The sequence below is a fragment of the Siniperca chuatsi genome, linkage group LG2 (assembly GCF_020085105.1).
Source record: "Siniperca chuatsi isolate FFG_IHB_CAS linkage group LG2, ASM2008510v1, whole genome shotgun sequence".
In the NCBI taxonomy this organism is placed as follows: domain Eukaryota; kingdom Metazoa; phylum Chordata; class Actinopteri; order Centrarchiformes; family Sinipercidae; genus Siniperca; species Siniperca chuatsi.
The window spans coordinates 20,486,793-20,504,168 of NC_058043.1; the positions used below are offsets into that span (position 1 = coordinate 20,486,793).

At 39.6% G+C, this 17,376-nt stretch overlaps 2 protein-coding genes across 9 annotated transcripts; one reads left to right on the top strand and one right to left on the bottom strand.

The window, feature by feature from the left end:
- The first annotated feature begins 3,069 nt into the window (after positions 1 to 3,069).
- Positions 3,070 to 4,299, top strand: LOC122867561 (protein S100-B-like). The gene is made up of 3 exons (XM_044178511.1): positions 3,070 to 3,193; positions 3,419 to 3,562; positions 4,107 to 4,299. The coding sequence occupies exons 1-3, from the start codon at positions 3,188 to 3,190 to the stop codon at positions 4,254 to 4,256; spliced, it is 300 nt and encodes a 99-aa protein (XP_044034446.1). The 5' UTR covers positions 3,070 to 3,187; the 3' UTR covers positions 4,257 to 4,299.
- Positions 4,300 to 4,305: 6 nt separating this feature from the next.
- Positions 4,306 to 14,561, bottom strand: LOC122867513 (peroxisomal succinyl-coenzyme A thioesterase-like). 8 transcript variants are annotated; one of them, XM_044178392.1, is made up of 14 exons: positions 14,420 to 14,561; positions 14,264 to 14,310; positions 11,214 to 11,255; positions 9,809 to 9,936; positions 8,397 to 8,606; positions 7,783 to 7,882; positions 7,057 to 7,247; positions 6,783 to 6,958; positions 6,521 to 6,637; positions 6,210 to 6,295; positions 5,901 to 5,994; positions 5,708 to 5,788; positions 5,226 to 5,361; positions 4,306 to 5,074 (listed from the first exon to the last, which is right to left on the bottom strand). In XM_044178392.1, exons 4-14 carry the CDS (start codon positions 9,915 to 9,917, stop codon positions 4,974 to 4,976), a joined length of 1,401 nt encoding a protein of 466 aa, XP_044034327.1. In that variant the 5' UTR covers positions 9,918 to 9,936; positions 11,214 to 11,255; positions 14,264 to 14,310; positions 14,420 to 14,561; the 3' UTR covers positions 4,306 to 4,973. The 8 variants fall into 8 exon arrangements, with proteins under 8 accessions (XP_044034327.1, XP_044034373.1, XP_044034363.1 ...); XM_044178438.1 differs by lacking the exon at positions 9,809 to 9,936; XM_044178428.1 differs by lacking the exon at positions 9,809 to 9,936 and having other exon boundaries at positions 11,214 to 11,684.
- Between the last annotated feature and the right edge of the window lie 2,815 nt (positions 14,562 to 17,376).

Consider the following 17,376-nt stretch of genomic DNA (forward strand, 5'->3'; position numbering starts at 1 on the left):
TCTCATCCCGACTGCTTCACACTCGACTGCAAACCGTCCCAGTGCGTGCTGGAGGTCACGGTCCGATGAAGCCAACAGAACCACATCATCTGCAAAGAGCAGAGAAGTGATTCTGAGGTCCCCAAACCGGACACTCTCCTCCCCCTGGCTGTGGAACCAGTACCCCAAACTCCCACAGTACCCCCCACAGGACTCCCTGGGGGACACAGTCATAAGCCTTCTCCAAGCCTCCACACAACACATTTCGACTGAATGGGCAAACTCCCATGACTCCCCCATCAACCCTGCAAGGGTAAAGAGCCGGTCCACTGTTCCACGACCAGGATGGAATCTGCATTGCTCCTCCTGGATCTGAGGTTCGTCAGTCGGTCGGAGCCTCCTTTCCAGCACCCAGCCATAAGCTTTCCCAGGGAGGCTGAGCAGTGTGATACTCCGATCATTGGAGCACACCTTCCGCCCTTTTAAAAATGTGAAACACCACCCCGGTCTCCCATTCCTCAGGAACTGTCCCTGACCTCCATGTGACCGTTAAGAGGCGTGAAAACCCAACAATGTCCAGAGCCTTCAGCATCTCAGGGTGAATCTCATCCACACCTGTCTTGCCGCTGACAAGCTTCTTAACTACCTCAGAGACCTCTGCCAAACTGGCAGAGTTTTGGCAGAATTTGCCACACACTGTTTGCCAGAACTTCCTTGAGGCCAACTGAAAATCTTTCCCCGCTTTGGTGACCACCGAAGCTGCAGCCCTTCTGGCATCCTGGTACCTGTCTGCTGCTTCAGGGCCCCTGGGCCAACCTAGCCCGAAAGGCCTCCTTCTTCAGCTTAACGGCCTCCCTTCTTAGGTTGACGCCACGACAGGCACCGACAACCTTCTGACCACAACTCCTAGCAGCCGGATCCATAATAGAGGCTTTGAACATGACCCACTCAGATTCCAACCAACAAAGTTTGATTTTTGCTTTTCAGATTGTTTCATTTTAAGAGGCCTCAAGAGGTAAAAGTATCTAATATTTCACAAGAAAAAAGCAAAACAGAGAAAAATCTGAATAAGTTACCGTCATTTTGTGTAGCAGAAATATAATTTGTTCTTTCATGCCTATTAAAGGAGCAGTGTGTAGCATTTAGTGACATCTAGCGGTGAAATTGCAGTTTCCAACTATTTGAATACCGCTGGCCTCACCTTCCCCTTCCAAGTGTGTAGGAGAAACTACAGTGGCAGCGAAACTCACAAAAAACTCAAACAGCCCTCTCTAGAGCCAGTGTTTGGTTTGTCCCTTCTGGGCTACTGTAGAAACATGGTGGTGCAATGTGGCGACCTCCATGGAAGAGGACCCGCTCCCTCTGTCGATAAAAATGCCTTATTCTAAGGTAATGAAAACACAACGATACTTATAAATATTATATTCCATTTCTGCCAATAGCTCTTCCTAAATCTTACACACTGGACCTTTAAATAATTTTTCTACCACCACAGAATTATCCTGGGACTCCTTTGGATTTACCACTTTACATTTATATTGTGATTCAGAGGCAGAGTGACGACTACATCCACGTTAACATGCAACTGATGATTTAGTTTATTTTGCTTAGACCAGAATGCAAGACACATATAAGGTAGAACACAACATATTTGTAATTAGTTTTATGTTATATACTTATCTGAAAACTATAGTTACTAGTTACATTGCAGGTAAGATTTCACACACAAAACCATTGATCAGCCTCTAAAATATGATGGATTGTTATAGATTAAACTACCCCAAAGTATACAGATGCATTAAAATTTGTAATAACACAATACTACAATAATAATAATGTACGAATAATATGACACTGACAATAGCCATTCTGCTGATGAGTACAAAAGTGCCCAGGACATTTGCTTTGTGGAAAACAGTGTATCTTTATGGGTTGCTGTTGCTTTTCAGTCCAAACATTAACTCCTTCACAGATTTATCACAATCCCAGTCCTCCTCCTCTAACATTTAATACAACTACTATTGTCTCAAAAGTCGTCAAATATCCGTTTGTTGAACCCCTTTGAGTGACTTCTCCCATTATTTTCTAAAAGAACACCTTGTTTCAACAGGAAGTACTGTAAATAAAACAAAATAAAACCAAGGATACAGTATACTTTCAGACAGCCAGTTTCAAAGTGACATTTTATGACTTAGGACTACATCACTGCTTAAAAACAGCATCTTAGATCGTTTGAAGATGACACAGACCTCTTTTTAGAGAAAACTAATTATTTCATATACTTTTAACCACTACCTTGCTTTTAAAAAAATATAATGGGTCAATTTAAAATAGCAGTATGTTATCATTGTCTATGTGTATATAACATGTGAATATGGTAAATAAACCTCTATGTATGTGAGAAGTTGCTATGGCTCTTCTCTCTGTGTAATATCAGAGTGCCAGACTTCCTGGGAACTACAAGGGTGGTGATTTCATGTCAGGAAACACGTTTCATAAATTTCCAACCCATATTCACTACAAATGTAATAATTATGTTTACTTAATTAAGCCCCAGTAATCATATCTGCAGATTATAAGAGAGAAGAAAGGGGACACAGCCTGTCAATTATTTTTGACTTTCTCAATTTTTTTCTTTAACTACATATCTTGTCTACTCATTCACAAACTTTTAATTTCTCACGCAGATTTGTTTCACAGGTTTACAAAGGGTGATATACAACCATAGGCTTTGAAATTATTTCTGAACATTTCACAAGCTCAATTAATGACCCCTATTTGTGCCCATAGAAGTGTTGTTGATGAAAATGCATCAGAGGCAAATATTGCATTGTGTTGGAATTTTGTTTGTTTGTTTCACTGTATTTGAAGCACTGAATATGCTAGACATTATAGGGAACTAATCAAGAGTCCACTGAAGACTCAAAGCACACAGTGTGGACCCTCAAAACAGGCTTACAAGGCAAAATGTAGAAACTTGATCACAGTGAAATGACACATTTTTTAAGAGCAAATGGGTTTTGGTCATGGCTCTGACCAGTGATATCCATTAGTCGTCCATTATGTAGTGCACGGCAGAAAAGAAGCCTTTGTGTGGTTGATCAATACAGTTTAGTGTCCACAGGAAACTGGGCGAGGCAGTCAACACACTCTGTTATAAGCCATCAGTCGCACTTAGGATCCTTACAAGACGGAGGAGTTTCTTCAGATGGAGGTAAGAAAGACTAAATGTTTGAGGTAAATGATTTATTTTTATACATTTAAAATCTGTTCCCTGATGATAATAACATAATATGATAAGCTAAGTGCTTGCATCATGTTACAAAGTATTTCATGAATAAAAACACACAGAAAAAGAATTATCTCTATCACAACATCCTCACTTGGGAGCAAAACATATGATTGTGTATTGGGAGTTGATTTAAATTGTTTGTTGCAGGTCTCAAAGGAGAGTATGTCAGACCTGGAGAGCGGCATGGTCACTATTATCACAGTTTTCCACAAATATTCGGGTCACAAGTGCAAGCTGAAGAAAGCAGAGCTTAAAGCACTTATCAACAATGAGATGAGTCATTTCATAACGGTAAGAACTAAAACTATGAAAATTGGCATGTTTATGGCAGCACTTTACAGTAATAATAGTAAGCCTGTAATAACTCATAAAACAGCTTAAAAGATAATGGACTCTTAACAAGCATGTGTCATTTTCATGTCTACTTAGAGACAATGGTGTGTCACAGTTAAAATGTGTTATTGTAAATTAGATACTTGGATATGTTGACAAAAACTGTGCTAGTATTCTAGGGATGTCGGTGATGGTAGACTGAAATATCACGACAACTATTGGATTCCCTTGAAATTTGGCATAGACACCCATGGCCTCTCGGTGATGAGTTTTAACTTTACACTTGTCACACACATCCAAATGCACAGAGGCTTAAACATGCCTTTATCACCACCTTCAGGCCAAACAAGTTTCATCCTATCCAGTGATTATGTTTTCTGGTGTGTAATTAGCATTTCAGCCTCATGGTGTCACTTGCGTTTCTATAGACTTTTAGTCTTGTTAAATGTATTGTCCATGCCCTGCAAATGCTTCACTTTCATCAAATTTTCCTTCTGAACAGAAAATCCAAGAGAATGAAATTCTGGATGAGCTCTTTGCTGACCTCGACCAGAACGGAGACCTGGAGATTGACTTCAAAGAGTTCATCGCCCTCATCGCCATGGTCACCTCAGCATGCCATGAACTCTTCATCCCAAGCCACTATGAATAGTTAGCATGTATACTCATTACTCATTAAAACATTGAGGATCACAGAAACAGAGTGTCTGAATTTTTTAATTGGGACTGAGTGATTAGTGTACATGAACAGGGTGTCTGAGAAGATTTTGACCATCTTGCATCTTTGTTACATCGTTAGTTGAGTATTATAAAAGTTTGTTAAAATAAAGTTGCATAAAAAAAAAGATGTCTAAATGATGACAACACATGAAGAACCATACATTTACCACAAGGACACACAAGTGTCACAGAGGTTGAGTACCTGAAACTGGACTGGATCATTCAACTTCACAGCCGCAGCTTCAGACCTACATCTCTGAATCAATAGTTCCAGTCTAAGCTGCAACCACATTTTGGCAAGGAAAGTAACAGTGGCAACATGTTAGACCTGCAGATGAAGACACATAATGTGTCTATAGGCAAGAACTAGCAGTGACAAAAAAACGACTGTTGCGTCGCTTCACTGCTAAGATCACTTTCCTTCCCTTCTGAAGGTGTTGGTTGGCAGGTTAAGAACAGTTCAGACAACCGAACAGCTCCCCCTTGTGGTAAATCTGCAGCCTGCTAAATATGAATGAGTTTTTGTTACACACTAGTTCTGGAAGGTTCTTTACATCTAAAACACATTTATATTTTCTCCCTCACTTCTCTGCATGTAAAACTCTCTAAAATAAATGCAGCATTTCACAGTCAGTGATTCACCACAGATTCACTGTCTCAGAACACTTTCCATAAAATCCAGGATCTTCTTCCAGGCATCTTCCTGGGCAGCAGCGTGGGGTGCAAGGTGACCTCCCCACAGAGTGATCCCTGCAGGAGAAAGAAAACAGGGCAGCATTATGATTATTATTACTTTCCATAATAGTACATATTACAACAGCCTGAAATTAACAATGTAATGACAACAAGTATTAAATAGGATTTGGCTGAACGAAAAATGCAGCTCTGGGATAGGGCTCACGTTTGATTGGTTTGACGCTCCACAGGGACGCTCTTGAATTTGGTGTGTAAGGTGGTTCAATCAGGTGACCGGCACCGGGGTACGACAAACGGGTGAACAGCTGGGATTTACCTGCAGCCCTCAGGGTCTCCTCGATCTGATAATAAAACAACATAAAATAATAAAATATAAATAATATAAATAAAAATAAATATAAAAATAAATATAAATAAATAAATAAATATAAATAATAAAACAGGGCTATAACAACAACCAATGAGTGTACGGTGAGCCCATAAACAAGTGCATGTAAGTGAATCTCACAGCTCACAAGTTTAAAAATCTGTTCATTTACAGTGAAGATCAAGACTGCTCAAATGTTTGACTTAAATATCAAATATATAACAAAACACTATAAACAATATGGCCCAGGACTACTTAATAAATGCTTTCCAACATCAATAATTTGTAATACGGGGGGGAGACAGTAAATAAGAATCTACCAGGTTTGCGTTCTCTATGCTTGAAGCGCTCAGGTCATCTTCACCCACTATGTACATTAATGGACAGGCGAGGTGCTCTAACTGCAAAAAACAAGATGTCAGATGTGCAAAGTTTCTCTCATTGATACAAAATTGATCTGCATATTGATTTGATATTCTTTAAGCATGCGTGTGTGTGTACAGTACGTGTCACCTTCACTTTGCTCTCAGGCAAAAGGTTAGCAGGCAAGGAGACGTCTCTGAAACTGACATGGCCTTGATCATCATACGTCCAATATTTCTGGTCACTAAAAAGGACAAGTTAACAGAGAAAGGTCCAGGTTAAACACCATAAAAGGTATTTTAGTAGATCTCAAATCAATAAAAAGATTAATGAACTGTTAATCTATAAAACCAAAACTAGTACTTTAGACCCGATCAGATCAGATGGATTCGTGCAATAATTCCAAACTGATGTCTTAATAATAATATCCTACAAGTTGCATCTTTAATTACCATTTACCTTTCAAACTGCACAGTCTTGCCATCTGCATCTGAGAGCTTGATGGTACTTCCTACTGGGCCATTGATACAAATCAAACAGGATGGCTGGAGAGGAGAACGCAATTTGTTCAAAGTAAATGTGAACGTCATCCCACTAGCTTGCCAAACTTAAAAAAAGTCATAATTCACTTTCTATTTCTAGGTACTATATTTATATTTATATCTATTCATTCTAAACAAACAGGTGTGATTTTTCATGTGCAAGGAGCTATGTATTGATCATACTGTAGATTTATAAATGGCTGACAGAGAAAGGCCTTTCTGACATACTTTGACACCAGTCTGAGTGGCAATTCGAAGAGTCAGGTAGACTCCAAAGGACAGACCGATGATCCCAACTCTGTCGGCACAGACCTGATGATGATCTTGAAGAAGGTGGAATGCTGACTGTCCACACAAAAAAAATGTATATTTTGAGGGAATGACAAAATACGTAAAGTAAATGTGAGCTTTTTTCAAGTGAGATGTACACATGATGCAGAAAGAAATGAACATCAGCATAGGATAAAGTAAAGCCTGCATCTTATCTTACCTTGAAATATGAATCACCAACATTGATGCGGTTTTGTGGGCCAGGCAATTCTTTGTGCCCTACATAGGCAAGGGACAGACTAGCATAGCCTCTGGATGCAAACAGGGCGGAGCGGTACTCTGGCAGTCCTCCACCCATTCCCCACAGGTCTAACATGGCTGGAAATGGGCCTGGGCCTGCAGGAAATCAGTGCAGTAGGTACCGTTTAGAGGACACAAGGTTTTCAATGCCGGTCTAAAAATTTGTAGGTGAATGCTTCAAATCTTGCGCTCACCGGGCGGTAAAAACAATGTTCCCACAACTCCATTCTGGCGAATCTCTATTCTCTGTACGCCTGGTGCCATGTACCAGCGTTCAATAGTTACGGCAGCCAGCTCAGTGCTCCGTCTCTCTCTGGGTGAAACGTGGCCCTCCAGTAAAGACATGAACACGATGTATGGAGTCTCTACGTTTTTTTTCCTCAGCCTGTAAAAAAAGAGCACATTTTAATCAGGAAACTCTGTTAACCATTTATTGCAACAATAACAAGCATTTGAGTTTGGCAGTGTAGCTCTGCTCCTGTAATGATCAACAACAAATCTGTGCGACACAGACTTCGACACGACATGATTAAATGAACATGAGCCGATACTGATTTGAGACTTTATTAAATCGGACCTAAATTCTAAGATGGGTGGATGCTGGAGGGATGGTGGGAGTTGCATTTGCAGGAAGCAGTCAGTAGTTGTAGCAGCTAGTTCACTGCTGAACAGCTGTAAATGTAGAATGAATGAGAGCCACATCTGTTTATATGGACTGCCTAATTGTTTGAGGTCGCATGTTATTGGAAGGTGTACGGAAAACATGACTTTAAAATGACCACTGTGATCTGCCTGAACAACCTGCAAGGCTCCATCAGTAATACGGTTTATGTAGATATGTTGGGCTTTGCTGTATGAGACAACAGTTAGGTTTGATGCCACAAACTTTAGCTCTGAGTGAGCTTGTTTTCATGACCTGCCTCAAACCTTCTCTTTCACCAGGAGCCGGCTGCAGTCCCCAGAACAGTCCCATTGGCTCACAGCCCAAATATGAACCCCCGACTGACTGATCCCTGATCACTATTGAGGGGACAAAGAGACAGAGAGACGAGAAGGTTACCAACTGCCTGCATAAATGCCTAAATGGTTAAAAAAATCTTATTTCTAAAAGTTGCATCCACAATAAACAGGTTAAATGTTAACTTGTAACTTTTTATCTTTTTTTTTTTTACAACTATAATTTAATCACACTTTACACTTCAGCTTAATTGCGCTTTTAGCGGTTCAAATCTCTTTTGTATTTTGTTAAATGACATGTGACAGTACCTGCTCTGACACTGGCTGTGCTTCTGAAAAGTTAAAAACATAAGACTAAACTACCTGCAAAAAACTACAAACATGGCGGGACCATTTTAATAAAATTCAGTTTTAAAGCGTTTTCCAACATTCATTGGTCTATAATCCGACTATTGTGTTTTCTCTCAGCAACTGTAAATAGTTAATATATGGAATTTGTGGTAATTACATTATTATAAAAGCATCACATATAATCCAACAGGGAATATACTGTACTACAAAACTCAGTGTAACTTACAGTTGACAGTGCCATCTGCATTTGTATTATAATGGCCGAATGCCTCCCACAGGTCACCATCCTCACTGTGCATTTGTGCACACACTGTGACAGGACAGTGTGGGGGCAGGAAACTTCCTTTAATGCTGATCTGTTCATCTATGAGGGCACGAACCGGAGCGGCTGTCAATAGCGGGGCTGGTCTATAGCTGCTCTTCCACTGAACTCCAGCTACAGGTAGAAGAAAAATATACTTGTGAACTCTCAAGATCACAAAACTGTAAGAGGTATTGCAGATGATAGTGTATTTCACATGCTCTAATGTCCATGTATCAGATTTCGTGTAAAGTATCAGAGGGCTGATAAAGACCCCACAGACCTTTGCTGATAAAATAAATTACACAATGTTTTATAGTTCTGCTGAAGGTATTTCTTGTGCTCATTAAGCATTTGGTAATTCTGCTGAGGTGCGTTCATGAATATTTATATGATACCAGTTCTATCTCATGGGCTACCAAACTATATTTCCACCAAGGCAACAACAGAAAATGTGGAGAAATTTTAACATTGCATGCATTTGGCAGACGCTTTTGTCCACACCAACTTCCTCCCATACACACCTACTGCATCAGGAGCAATTTTGGGTTCAATGTCCAGCTCAAGGACACTTTGACACATGGACAGAAGGAGCTGGGAATCAAATCAACAGCCCTATGATTAATAGCCACCCCTGCTACCACCTAACCTACAGTAGTCTCCCCTCCTTATAATACTGCGTTTTTCTGCATCAGAATTTAAATAATTACAGTCATTGAGGAGACACGTGTGCCAAATTGTTTTCATTGACTTAAGTGCAGTAGTTCATGAGAGAAAAGCAAGAATGTTTAAAAATGCTTTATCTTGAAATGTGTGCAATTTTCATTTTAAAAAATCCCTGGTTTAGCAACTTAAACCTAATGACTTGTTCCTTGGCCCATAGTCTAACTTTCCATCACATTCTACAGATATCTCTCAACAGGTCTTTGAGCTGCTGACTTACAACCAAACATAAAAGAGAAATAGTGCAGAAAACATAACCTCCTTGGAGGAGATGGTAGTAACAAAAATAATTACAATTGCTGTAGTAATAGTCATGAGCAAGTCCAGGAATACATTTATAGACAAGCGCTACGGTCTAAATATTAATCCTAAAATTAACTCTGTGTTCCGCATGATTTCTAGAAAACGTTTTCTGATTATTTTACACTTGTAACAACGGTAGCTATAGTGGAAATCAAATACACATTATCTCAGACGTTCACACACCTTCTTATACAAGCAGCAGCTGTAGACACCTGCAGTATTATAGTAGCATATTTACTCAGTGTCAAAGTATACTTTACTGCTCAACTCAGACACAAGCTCTCCAATAAAGAACAATCAATAATTCTTACCCACAGGACGATGCAAACATGCCATGTTCCTGTGAGCACTGATGCACGGTATCATCTTCATTTCTATGAGCTGCCATATTGTTGTCACACTCCTATGTGCTCTGACCATTTTGGTGTTTCTGTCTGGCCTATAAACAGAAATGAATAAAGACCAAACACTAAAATACATAAAACACTTCCATCCTTACATACAGCCTGTGATCATGTCTATTTAATGTTCTGCCCCAGTGTACGGAGGTGTCGAGTTAAATATTAAACCTTACAATTGATCCGACGGGGGAACACACTGTGCTGCCAGGATTTGCCAGTCTAAGACTTGCTCCTCTGTTTGTAATCAACCTTGACCAAGACCTTTGTCCTGCAAAACTTCCCTGCCCAGTTTTACAAACACATGTAAGAAGCTGCTTTATGACTTTATTAAGTCCTGAAAAATGTGGATTTTTACAGTTTGTCTGAAGGTTTGACCCTGTCAAATGTAAATTGTTCATGCGGGTTAAATTTATTTTACAATGAGTACTGGATTCATGACCAAAACTATACACATTATATTCTGCTTTGACCCACATGTGACTGTGTCAAACTGTCAGTGGTATCCATTATGAGAAATACTGACAATAACAGTTGTGCATCTCTATCTCAGCCTGTAAATGGGTACTCAGATTTGTGAATGTAAATTTATTTTTTTGAATGAGTGAAATGTGTAAACATGTAGTTTCAACAGCTGGAGAACTGATTCAATATTAAGTTCAACTGCAAGTGCACTTGACAGTGATGGAAGAAGTACTCGGGTCCTTTACTTAAGCAAAAGTAGCAATACTGCAATAAAAATATATTCTGTTACTATTAAGTCTGCATTCAAAATGTACTTAAGTAAAAGTAGTAGCAAAATGTACTTAAAGTATCACAATTGCTCATAATGCCCCCTTTCAGAGTGTTATATTCTATAATTATATTATTACTGACAGCAAATGAAGTAGCTGGATGAGGTGAAGCTCAGTTAAGCTATTTCATATACTGTTTAAGAACACATATGCAAAAATGTGTCATATTTTACATACTGATCATGAGTTTGTATGCAAAATCTTAATCTTAACTGTCAAAGTAAATGTAGCGGAGTAAAAAGTACAATATTTCCTTCTGAAATGTAGTAGAGTAGCATAAAATAAAAGTAATCAACTGAAGTACAAGTACCCCAAAACTGTACTTGTGTAAATGTACTAAGCTACTTTTCACCACTACTCCTACTGTAGTTTACGCAACAATTTCTCTATCCCTAAAATCCCAATTTTTATCATTTTGAATAAAAGCTGTGATCAAAGTTAATTAGCCTGATTATATTACATAAGACTACAACTTATTATACCTTTAATTAACTAAAAGAAACTAACTAGAAATGAAAACGTACCTCAAAACCAGCTCGCAGGTCCATTACCGTACACCTATCAGACTGGAGTGTGGAACAGTGGATGGGCAGATAAATAAAAGACAAAACAAAAACAAATACAAAAAATAAGAACTTAAATTCTCTCTATTAACCATTAAATCCTTCAATTATTTAATTAGGTGATTGTATATTCCTAGGTGACCAAATACTTATTTTACTGAGGAATTTACCAATTAATTCATTAAAAATCCTACAATGTGATTTCCTGGATTCTTTTCCCCCCATTCTGACTCTCATAGTTAAAGTGTACCTATGATGAAAATTACAGGCCTCTCTCATCTTTTTAAGTGGGAGAACTTGCACAATTGGTGGCTGACTAAATACTTTTTTGGCCCACTGTATGTTCCCTACTGTGAAACTTAGCTTAGCTTTCTTTAATGCGGATGTCAGTTCCTTCCTTTCCTCCTCATAGGCCCCACACTCCAGCAGCACCTGCTGGACAGATTCAGGATGACCACAGGCATCTACCAGTTGGGTCTGTACCTATTTTATGAATTGTCTTATTAAGTCCAGTATGTCCTAACCTAAGAGGGTAATGACTACCTCTTCCTTTCGGTTCCTGCCAAGCCTTCTTCCCAATCCAACCTGTTTCTGGATATTATAAAGATGTCTTCCTGTATCGTTAAAGTCCCAGTTTACTTGCTTACTTTTTGCATTCGTCTCTTAAGGATTGTTTTACACTCAGCTTTACAAAGCAGAATTTTCATGTTTACTGTTTGTGATCTGAGTGACTGCTTGGCCAGCATATCAGCATCCTCATTTCCATCTACTCCAACATGAGCAGGGACCCAGAAGAAGCAAACCGTCAGACTCTTATTGTGCAGTATGTATAGTAAATGATGGATTTCAAACAGAAGGTCGTGTCTGCATGATTGCTGCCCAACTATCAGATGCAATTAGTGCATTATTTTTGTTGTTTCCTTCTAACCACCGTAAAGCTATCAAAATAGCTACAAGCTCAACTGTATGTACTGATAAGTGATCAGTGGTTCTTTTCTTAATAGCTACCTCGCATTGTGGTACGAGCACTGCAGCTCCTGTACGTCCAGTCTCAGGGTCTTTTGAACCATCTGTAAAATAGCACCAACTTATCTGCAAAGTGCTGCTCAATATAATTTTGTGCTATCCTCCCAGCAGATCCCTGTTCAGATTTCTTCTTCAGTTGTTGCTGTATATTAAAATCTACTATTGGCATCACAAATAGCCAGGGAGGAAAAGCTGAAGATAGCACTGTTGGACTGTATTGTATGTTACATAAACCAACACCTTCTGCTTTTATATCTCCTATCCATCCAAAGCTTTTATAATCGGTTTCCCAACAGTCCTGCAGGATGGCCTTAGCAGGGTGAGATCTACTATGACCCTGCAGATTAACCCAGTATACCAGCATAAGTTTCGCTCTTCTTGTCCATAATGACATTTCCCCCATTTCAACTTGTACTAGAGATGATTTAAATGCTCCACTGCATATTCTTAGTCCATGCGCCTGCTCCACATCCAGCTTATTAAGGTGACTCTCTGCTGCTGACATATAAGCTACACATCCATAATCTCATGTATCTCTCATAAGGGCCTGGTATACACTCAACAATGCTGCGCTGGTTGCTCCCCAGTCTCGTCCTGACAGGCACCTTAACAGATTGCTGACCTTTTTTGCACTTGTCCTTTACTTTATCAATGTGCTGCCTCCAAGTCAGCTTTTCATCAAACAATACTCCCAGAAGCCTAATCACATTCACCTGCTCAAGTCATATAGTTTCAAGAATATTGTTTTATGACGTCTAGAAAAACACATCACTTGTGTCTTTGCTACGGATAACTTAAAACCCCACTTATTTGCCCACTGCTCCACCATCTCAACTGCAGCCTGCATTTTCCTCTGTATATATCTCAGATTTCGACCTCTTATCCACAAGGCCCCGTCATCCGCAAACAGCGACCTCCCTATCCCGTTCTCGACATTGTCATTTAATTAATGCCACGATGATCCACCACCCCATGACTGTGATTGTGAGCTGGATGTCCTTCCATTTAACATTTCCATAACTTCTTCCCATCCAAGATCATTGATTCCGATATTTTTCTGCTGATTTAACTGTTATTTTGATCTTTTCTGTCTTCATATCTGTTTGTGCAGAACAGTTTATAACATCAACCATTAACAACATAAACTCGTTTTCCCCCACAATCAGTGTGTCTTCCTTTACTTTGCTACATCCCTCACACCGTATCATTTTGTTGCTCTCTGTACGAACTGGCTTAGTGTTTGATTTGTCTGTCTGCACGGCTACTTTCTTAGCTGCTTCGGCATATGTAATTCCTTGAGAAGTTTTCAGTCGCTGTACTTCTGCTGCTCTCTTACTGACCTCGCGCCCCCGGTAAGCAGAGCGGAGTTCCCCTCCACAGCTGTAGCACTTAAGCTTAGCTCCTCTTTCACACTTTCCGTATTCGTGTTCACCGGCACGCCTCCCGCATCTTTGTTTGCCTGTGCACACATTACCGCTACATGCACATACTTCTGGCATTCAAAGCAGCATCTCAATGGTGGGTGGTTATAAGGCCGGACCTCGTAGCTCATATACCCAACACGTACTTTGGACGGTAGTCTTTCCTCATCAAAAATCATTATTATTGACAGGCTGTCATATTTCTCGCCATTACGAGTGGTTTCAGCCTGTGATCATGTCTATTTAATGTTCTGCCCCAGTGTATGGAGGTGTCGAGTTAAATATTAAACCTTACAACTGACCTGAGGGTGCACACACTGTGCTGCCAGGATTTGCCAGTCTAAGACTTACTCCTCTGTTTGTAATCAACCTTGACCAAGACCTTTGTCCTGCATAACTTCCCTGCGCAGTTTTACAAACTTTATGACTTTATTAAGTTTTCAGGTGTTTTGCTCCTGCCACATTTTCTTTAATCTGATCTGTCAGTAGACAGTTTTTCGGTATTCCTGAAATTACGCCTCGGACCATCTTTTAATCATTAATCAGCGTTCCTTGCACTCTTACCTTCAATCTTATTTAATCCGATAGCCTTGCCTTGTTGAGTGCTGTCCCTGCAGAGAATAAACAGTGATTCTGATCCATTACACAGCACTGTTGCACTTCTCACCTCACCTATCAATTTGTTTATTGATTTAGTTAGTTGAATTGGGTTCCACTCACCAAATGAAGAATCTTCTTGAACCAGTTTAATGATTGCTTTATAGTCTTCATTTTTCCTTCTTCTTCTGATGTTTAATGGCAGTTGGCAAACAGCTTATGGTGCATTACCGCCACCTTCTGAATTAGAGTGTGGATCAGAGAGGTCTTATGCCTTCCCTATATTCTTCTTCTAAGTCCTGTCTTTTCCAAAAAACTAAATATTGCCCTGTACCCCACATGCCCTGAGTTCAGTTGAAGTAACTTCTATATTCCAGACTTGATCCAATCTCTTCCCAGTTTGTTTTTTAGCATCTGTCTTTCCTGCATGTACCTAGGACAATTGATAATTACATGTTCTACAGTTTCCTGTATGTTACAATACTCACACATACCAGTCCCATGTTTATCAATTATCTTAAGTGTACTATTAAGACCAGTATGCCCAAACCTCATTCTCAAGATGTCTTCTTCTTTTTTTGTTTTACTGGTTTCCCTCATTTCTCCTACTTTCTTTTGGATACTATAGTAATGTCTACCTTTAGTTTCACTGTTCCAAATTTCCTGCCATTTCTTTTTCATTTCTACCTTAATTATGCTTTTAACTTCAGCTTTACTATAATTTACTGTCATATTTACTTCTTCTTTCTTAGTTGCATCTTTTGCATACTTGTCTGCCAGTTCATTTCCCTCTATGGCACTATATGTGCTGGAATCCAGATAAATTTAACTATTACTCCTGCTTTAGTAATTCTGAAGATACTTTGTGCTATTTCCACCATAATGTCCTGTCTTGCTTCTGCCTGTATACTGGTTAACACACTACTAGAATCTGAACCTATTAAAACTTTGCCTTGTTTGATGCTTTCTGTCCACTCAAGGGCTAAAAGAATAGCCAACATTTCCCCTGTGAATACTGAAAGGTTGTTAATAACTCTTTTATTTGACACTACATTTAAATCTGGGATTATGAATGCAACTCCTACTCCTGCATCAGTGTATATTTTAATATACTCAGCGTAATTTCCCTTTATATATCTGTTAACTTGGTTCCTATCTATATTTCTCTCTTTCTTCCTTTCCAGAAGCTGCAGGTCCACCATTATCTCTCCTAATAACCAAGGTGGGACAACGGAGAACGGTTCCGTGGGGCTTAACATTATGTCCCCTATCCCGGTTCCATTCGCTGTTTTTCCTATTGTCCAACCGAAGCTGTTGATCTGTCGTTTTTCTTTCTCTTGGCATGGTTTCAACACCTTCTGAGTAGGGTGATTTTCCTTGTGGCCCTTTAAGTTTGCCCAGTATGTTAGTGCTAATTGGGTTCTTTTGATTTCCAGTGGCATTTCATTCATTTCCACCTGCAAGGCTGATACTGGGGTAGTTTTTATGGCACCACAGCAGAGTCTCAAGGCCTGATATTGTATTGTATCTAACTTCTTTAATACTGTTTTTGATGCAGATTGGTAAACTATGCTGCCATAGTCTAGCACTGCCCTGATTAACCCAATATGTACAGTTTTCAAAGAAATCCTGCTTGCTCCCCACTCTCTACCCCTCAAACACCTTAAAGTATTCAGTACCTTTTTACACTTTTCAACAACTTTTCCAATACGAGTGGTCCAAGTAAGATTCTTGTCGAACCAGATACCTAGATACTTGAAACACTCTACCCTCTCTAAACTTTCTCCATAAAGTTCAAGTTTAATCTGGTCCTGAATTTTACTTTTTCCATATAACTCCGTCATCTGCAAATAACGCAACACCAATTGACCTATCTATACTATTAAACACTTCATTTATCATAACTGAGAACAGAACTGGACTGATTATACTCCCTTGAGGACTATATTCTTTCCCTACTCTCACTGATATCCACCTAGCTGTTAAGAAGTTTTTAACCCATCTACACATTCTCCCTCTTATTCCCATTTGATGTAACTTGATCATTAACCCTTCCTTCCACAACATGTCAGACGCCTTCTCGACATCAAAGAATACAGCTACTAAACTCTCTTTATTAATTTGAGGTTTCCTAATTTCATTTTCTAAGCACAGAGCTGGATCAATTGACAACTGTGTTGTCCTTATGTACCTGTGCTGTTCCTGCATTTGTTTCAGGATGACTTTGGTTGTCTCCCTCTCCTCTTCTTTCACTGTTACACATCCTCACAGCCTCTGCATATGTTACTTTCTGTTCTGATCTTACCCTTTGAAGCTCCACTGCCTGCCTCCTGACGGTGCAACCACCATACGCTGCTGTGTAGTTTCCTCCACAATTACAGCACTTAACATTGGCATACATTGGCAGTGTGTCCATACCGCTGACATTTATAATCTAACCAATATTATCTTATTGGAGGAGGAACATATTCTCTCACATTAAAGCTCATGTAGCCTACCATCACTTTTCCAGGAAGCACCTCATCATTGAACTGTAGCAGTACTGACTCACTATCCACTTTTTCCCCGTTCCTGAAGGCCTGCAGCCGTCTAATTCCTGTGATTTTTCATCCTTTCATCACTTTCCTTAGTTCTTCCAAATTTTCTCCGATGGGGATTCCCGTTATCACTCCCCTAGCTCCTCTCCTCTCACCAACTATCCTTCTTTCCATTATTTCTTTTGTGACACACTGTTTGCAGTTTCATCACTTTATTTCCCTGCTCCACATTTTTGTATTTCACCAACAAACTGCCATCACGCAACACCTTTGCCATTTCTATATCCCCAATTGCCTTCCTCAGTCCAGTTGTCAAAGTTATTGGACTAATCGATGTTATCTCGCTTCCCACCTTAAATTTAAGAATGACCTTAAATTCCTCCATCATAATCTTTTTCCTGACATCTCGCACTTCCTCCTCCTCTTCTTCTAATGCCCGTTTTCCTCGAAGATGTCGACTGGCTATCTCTTTTATCCTTCCTCCCTCCCTACTTCTCACAATTTGTGTCCATTCCGTCTCCATATCTTCATCCTCCGACAATC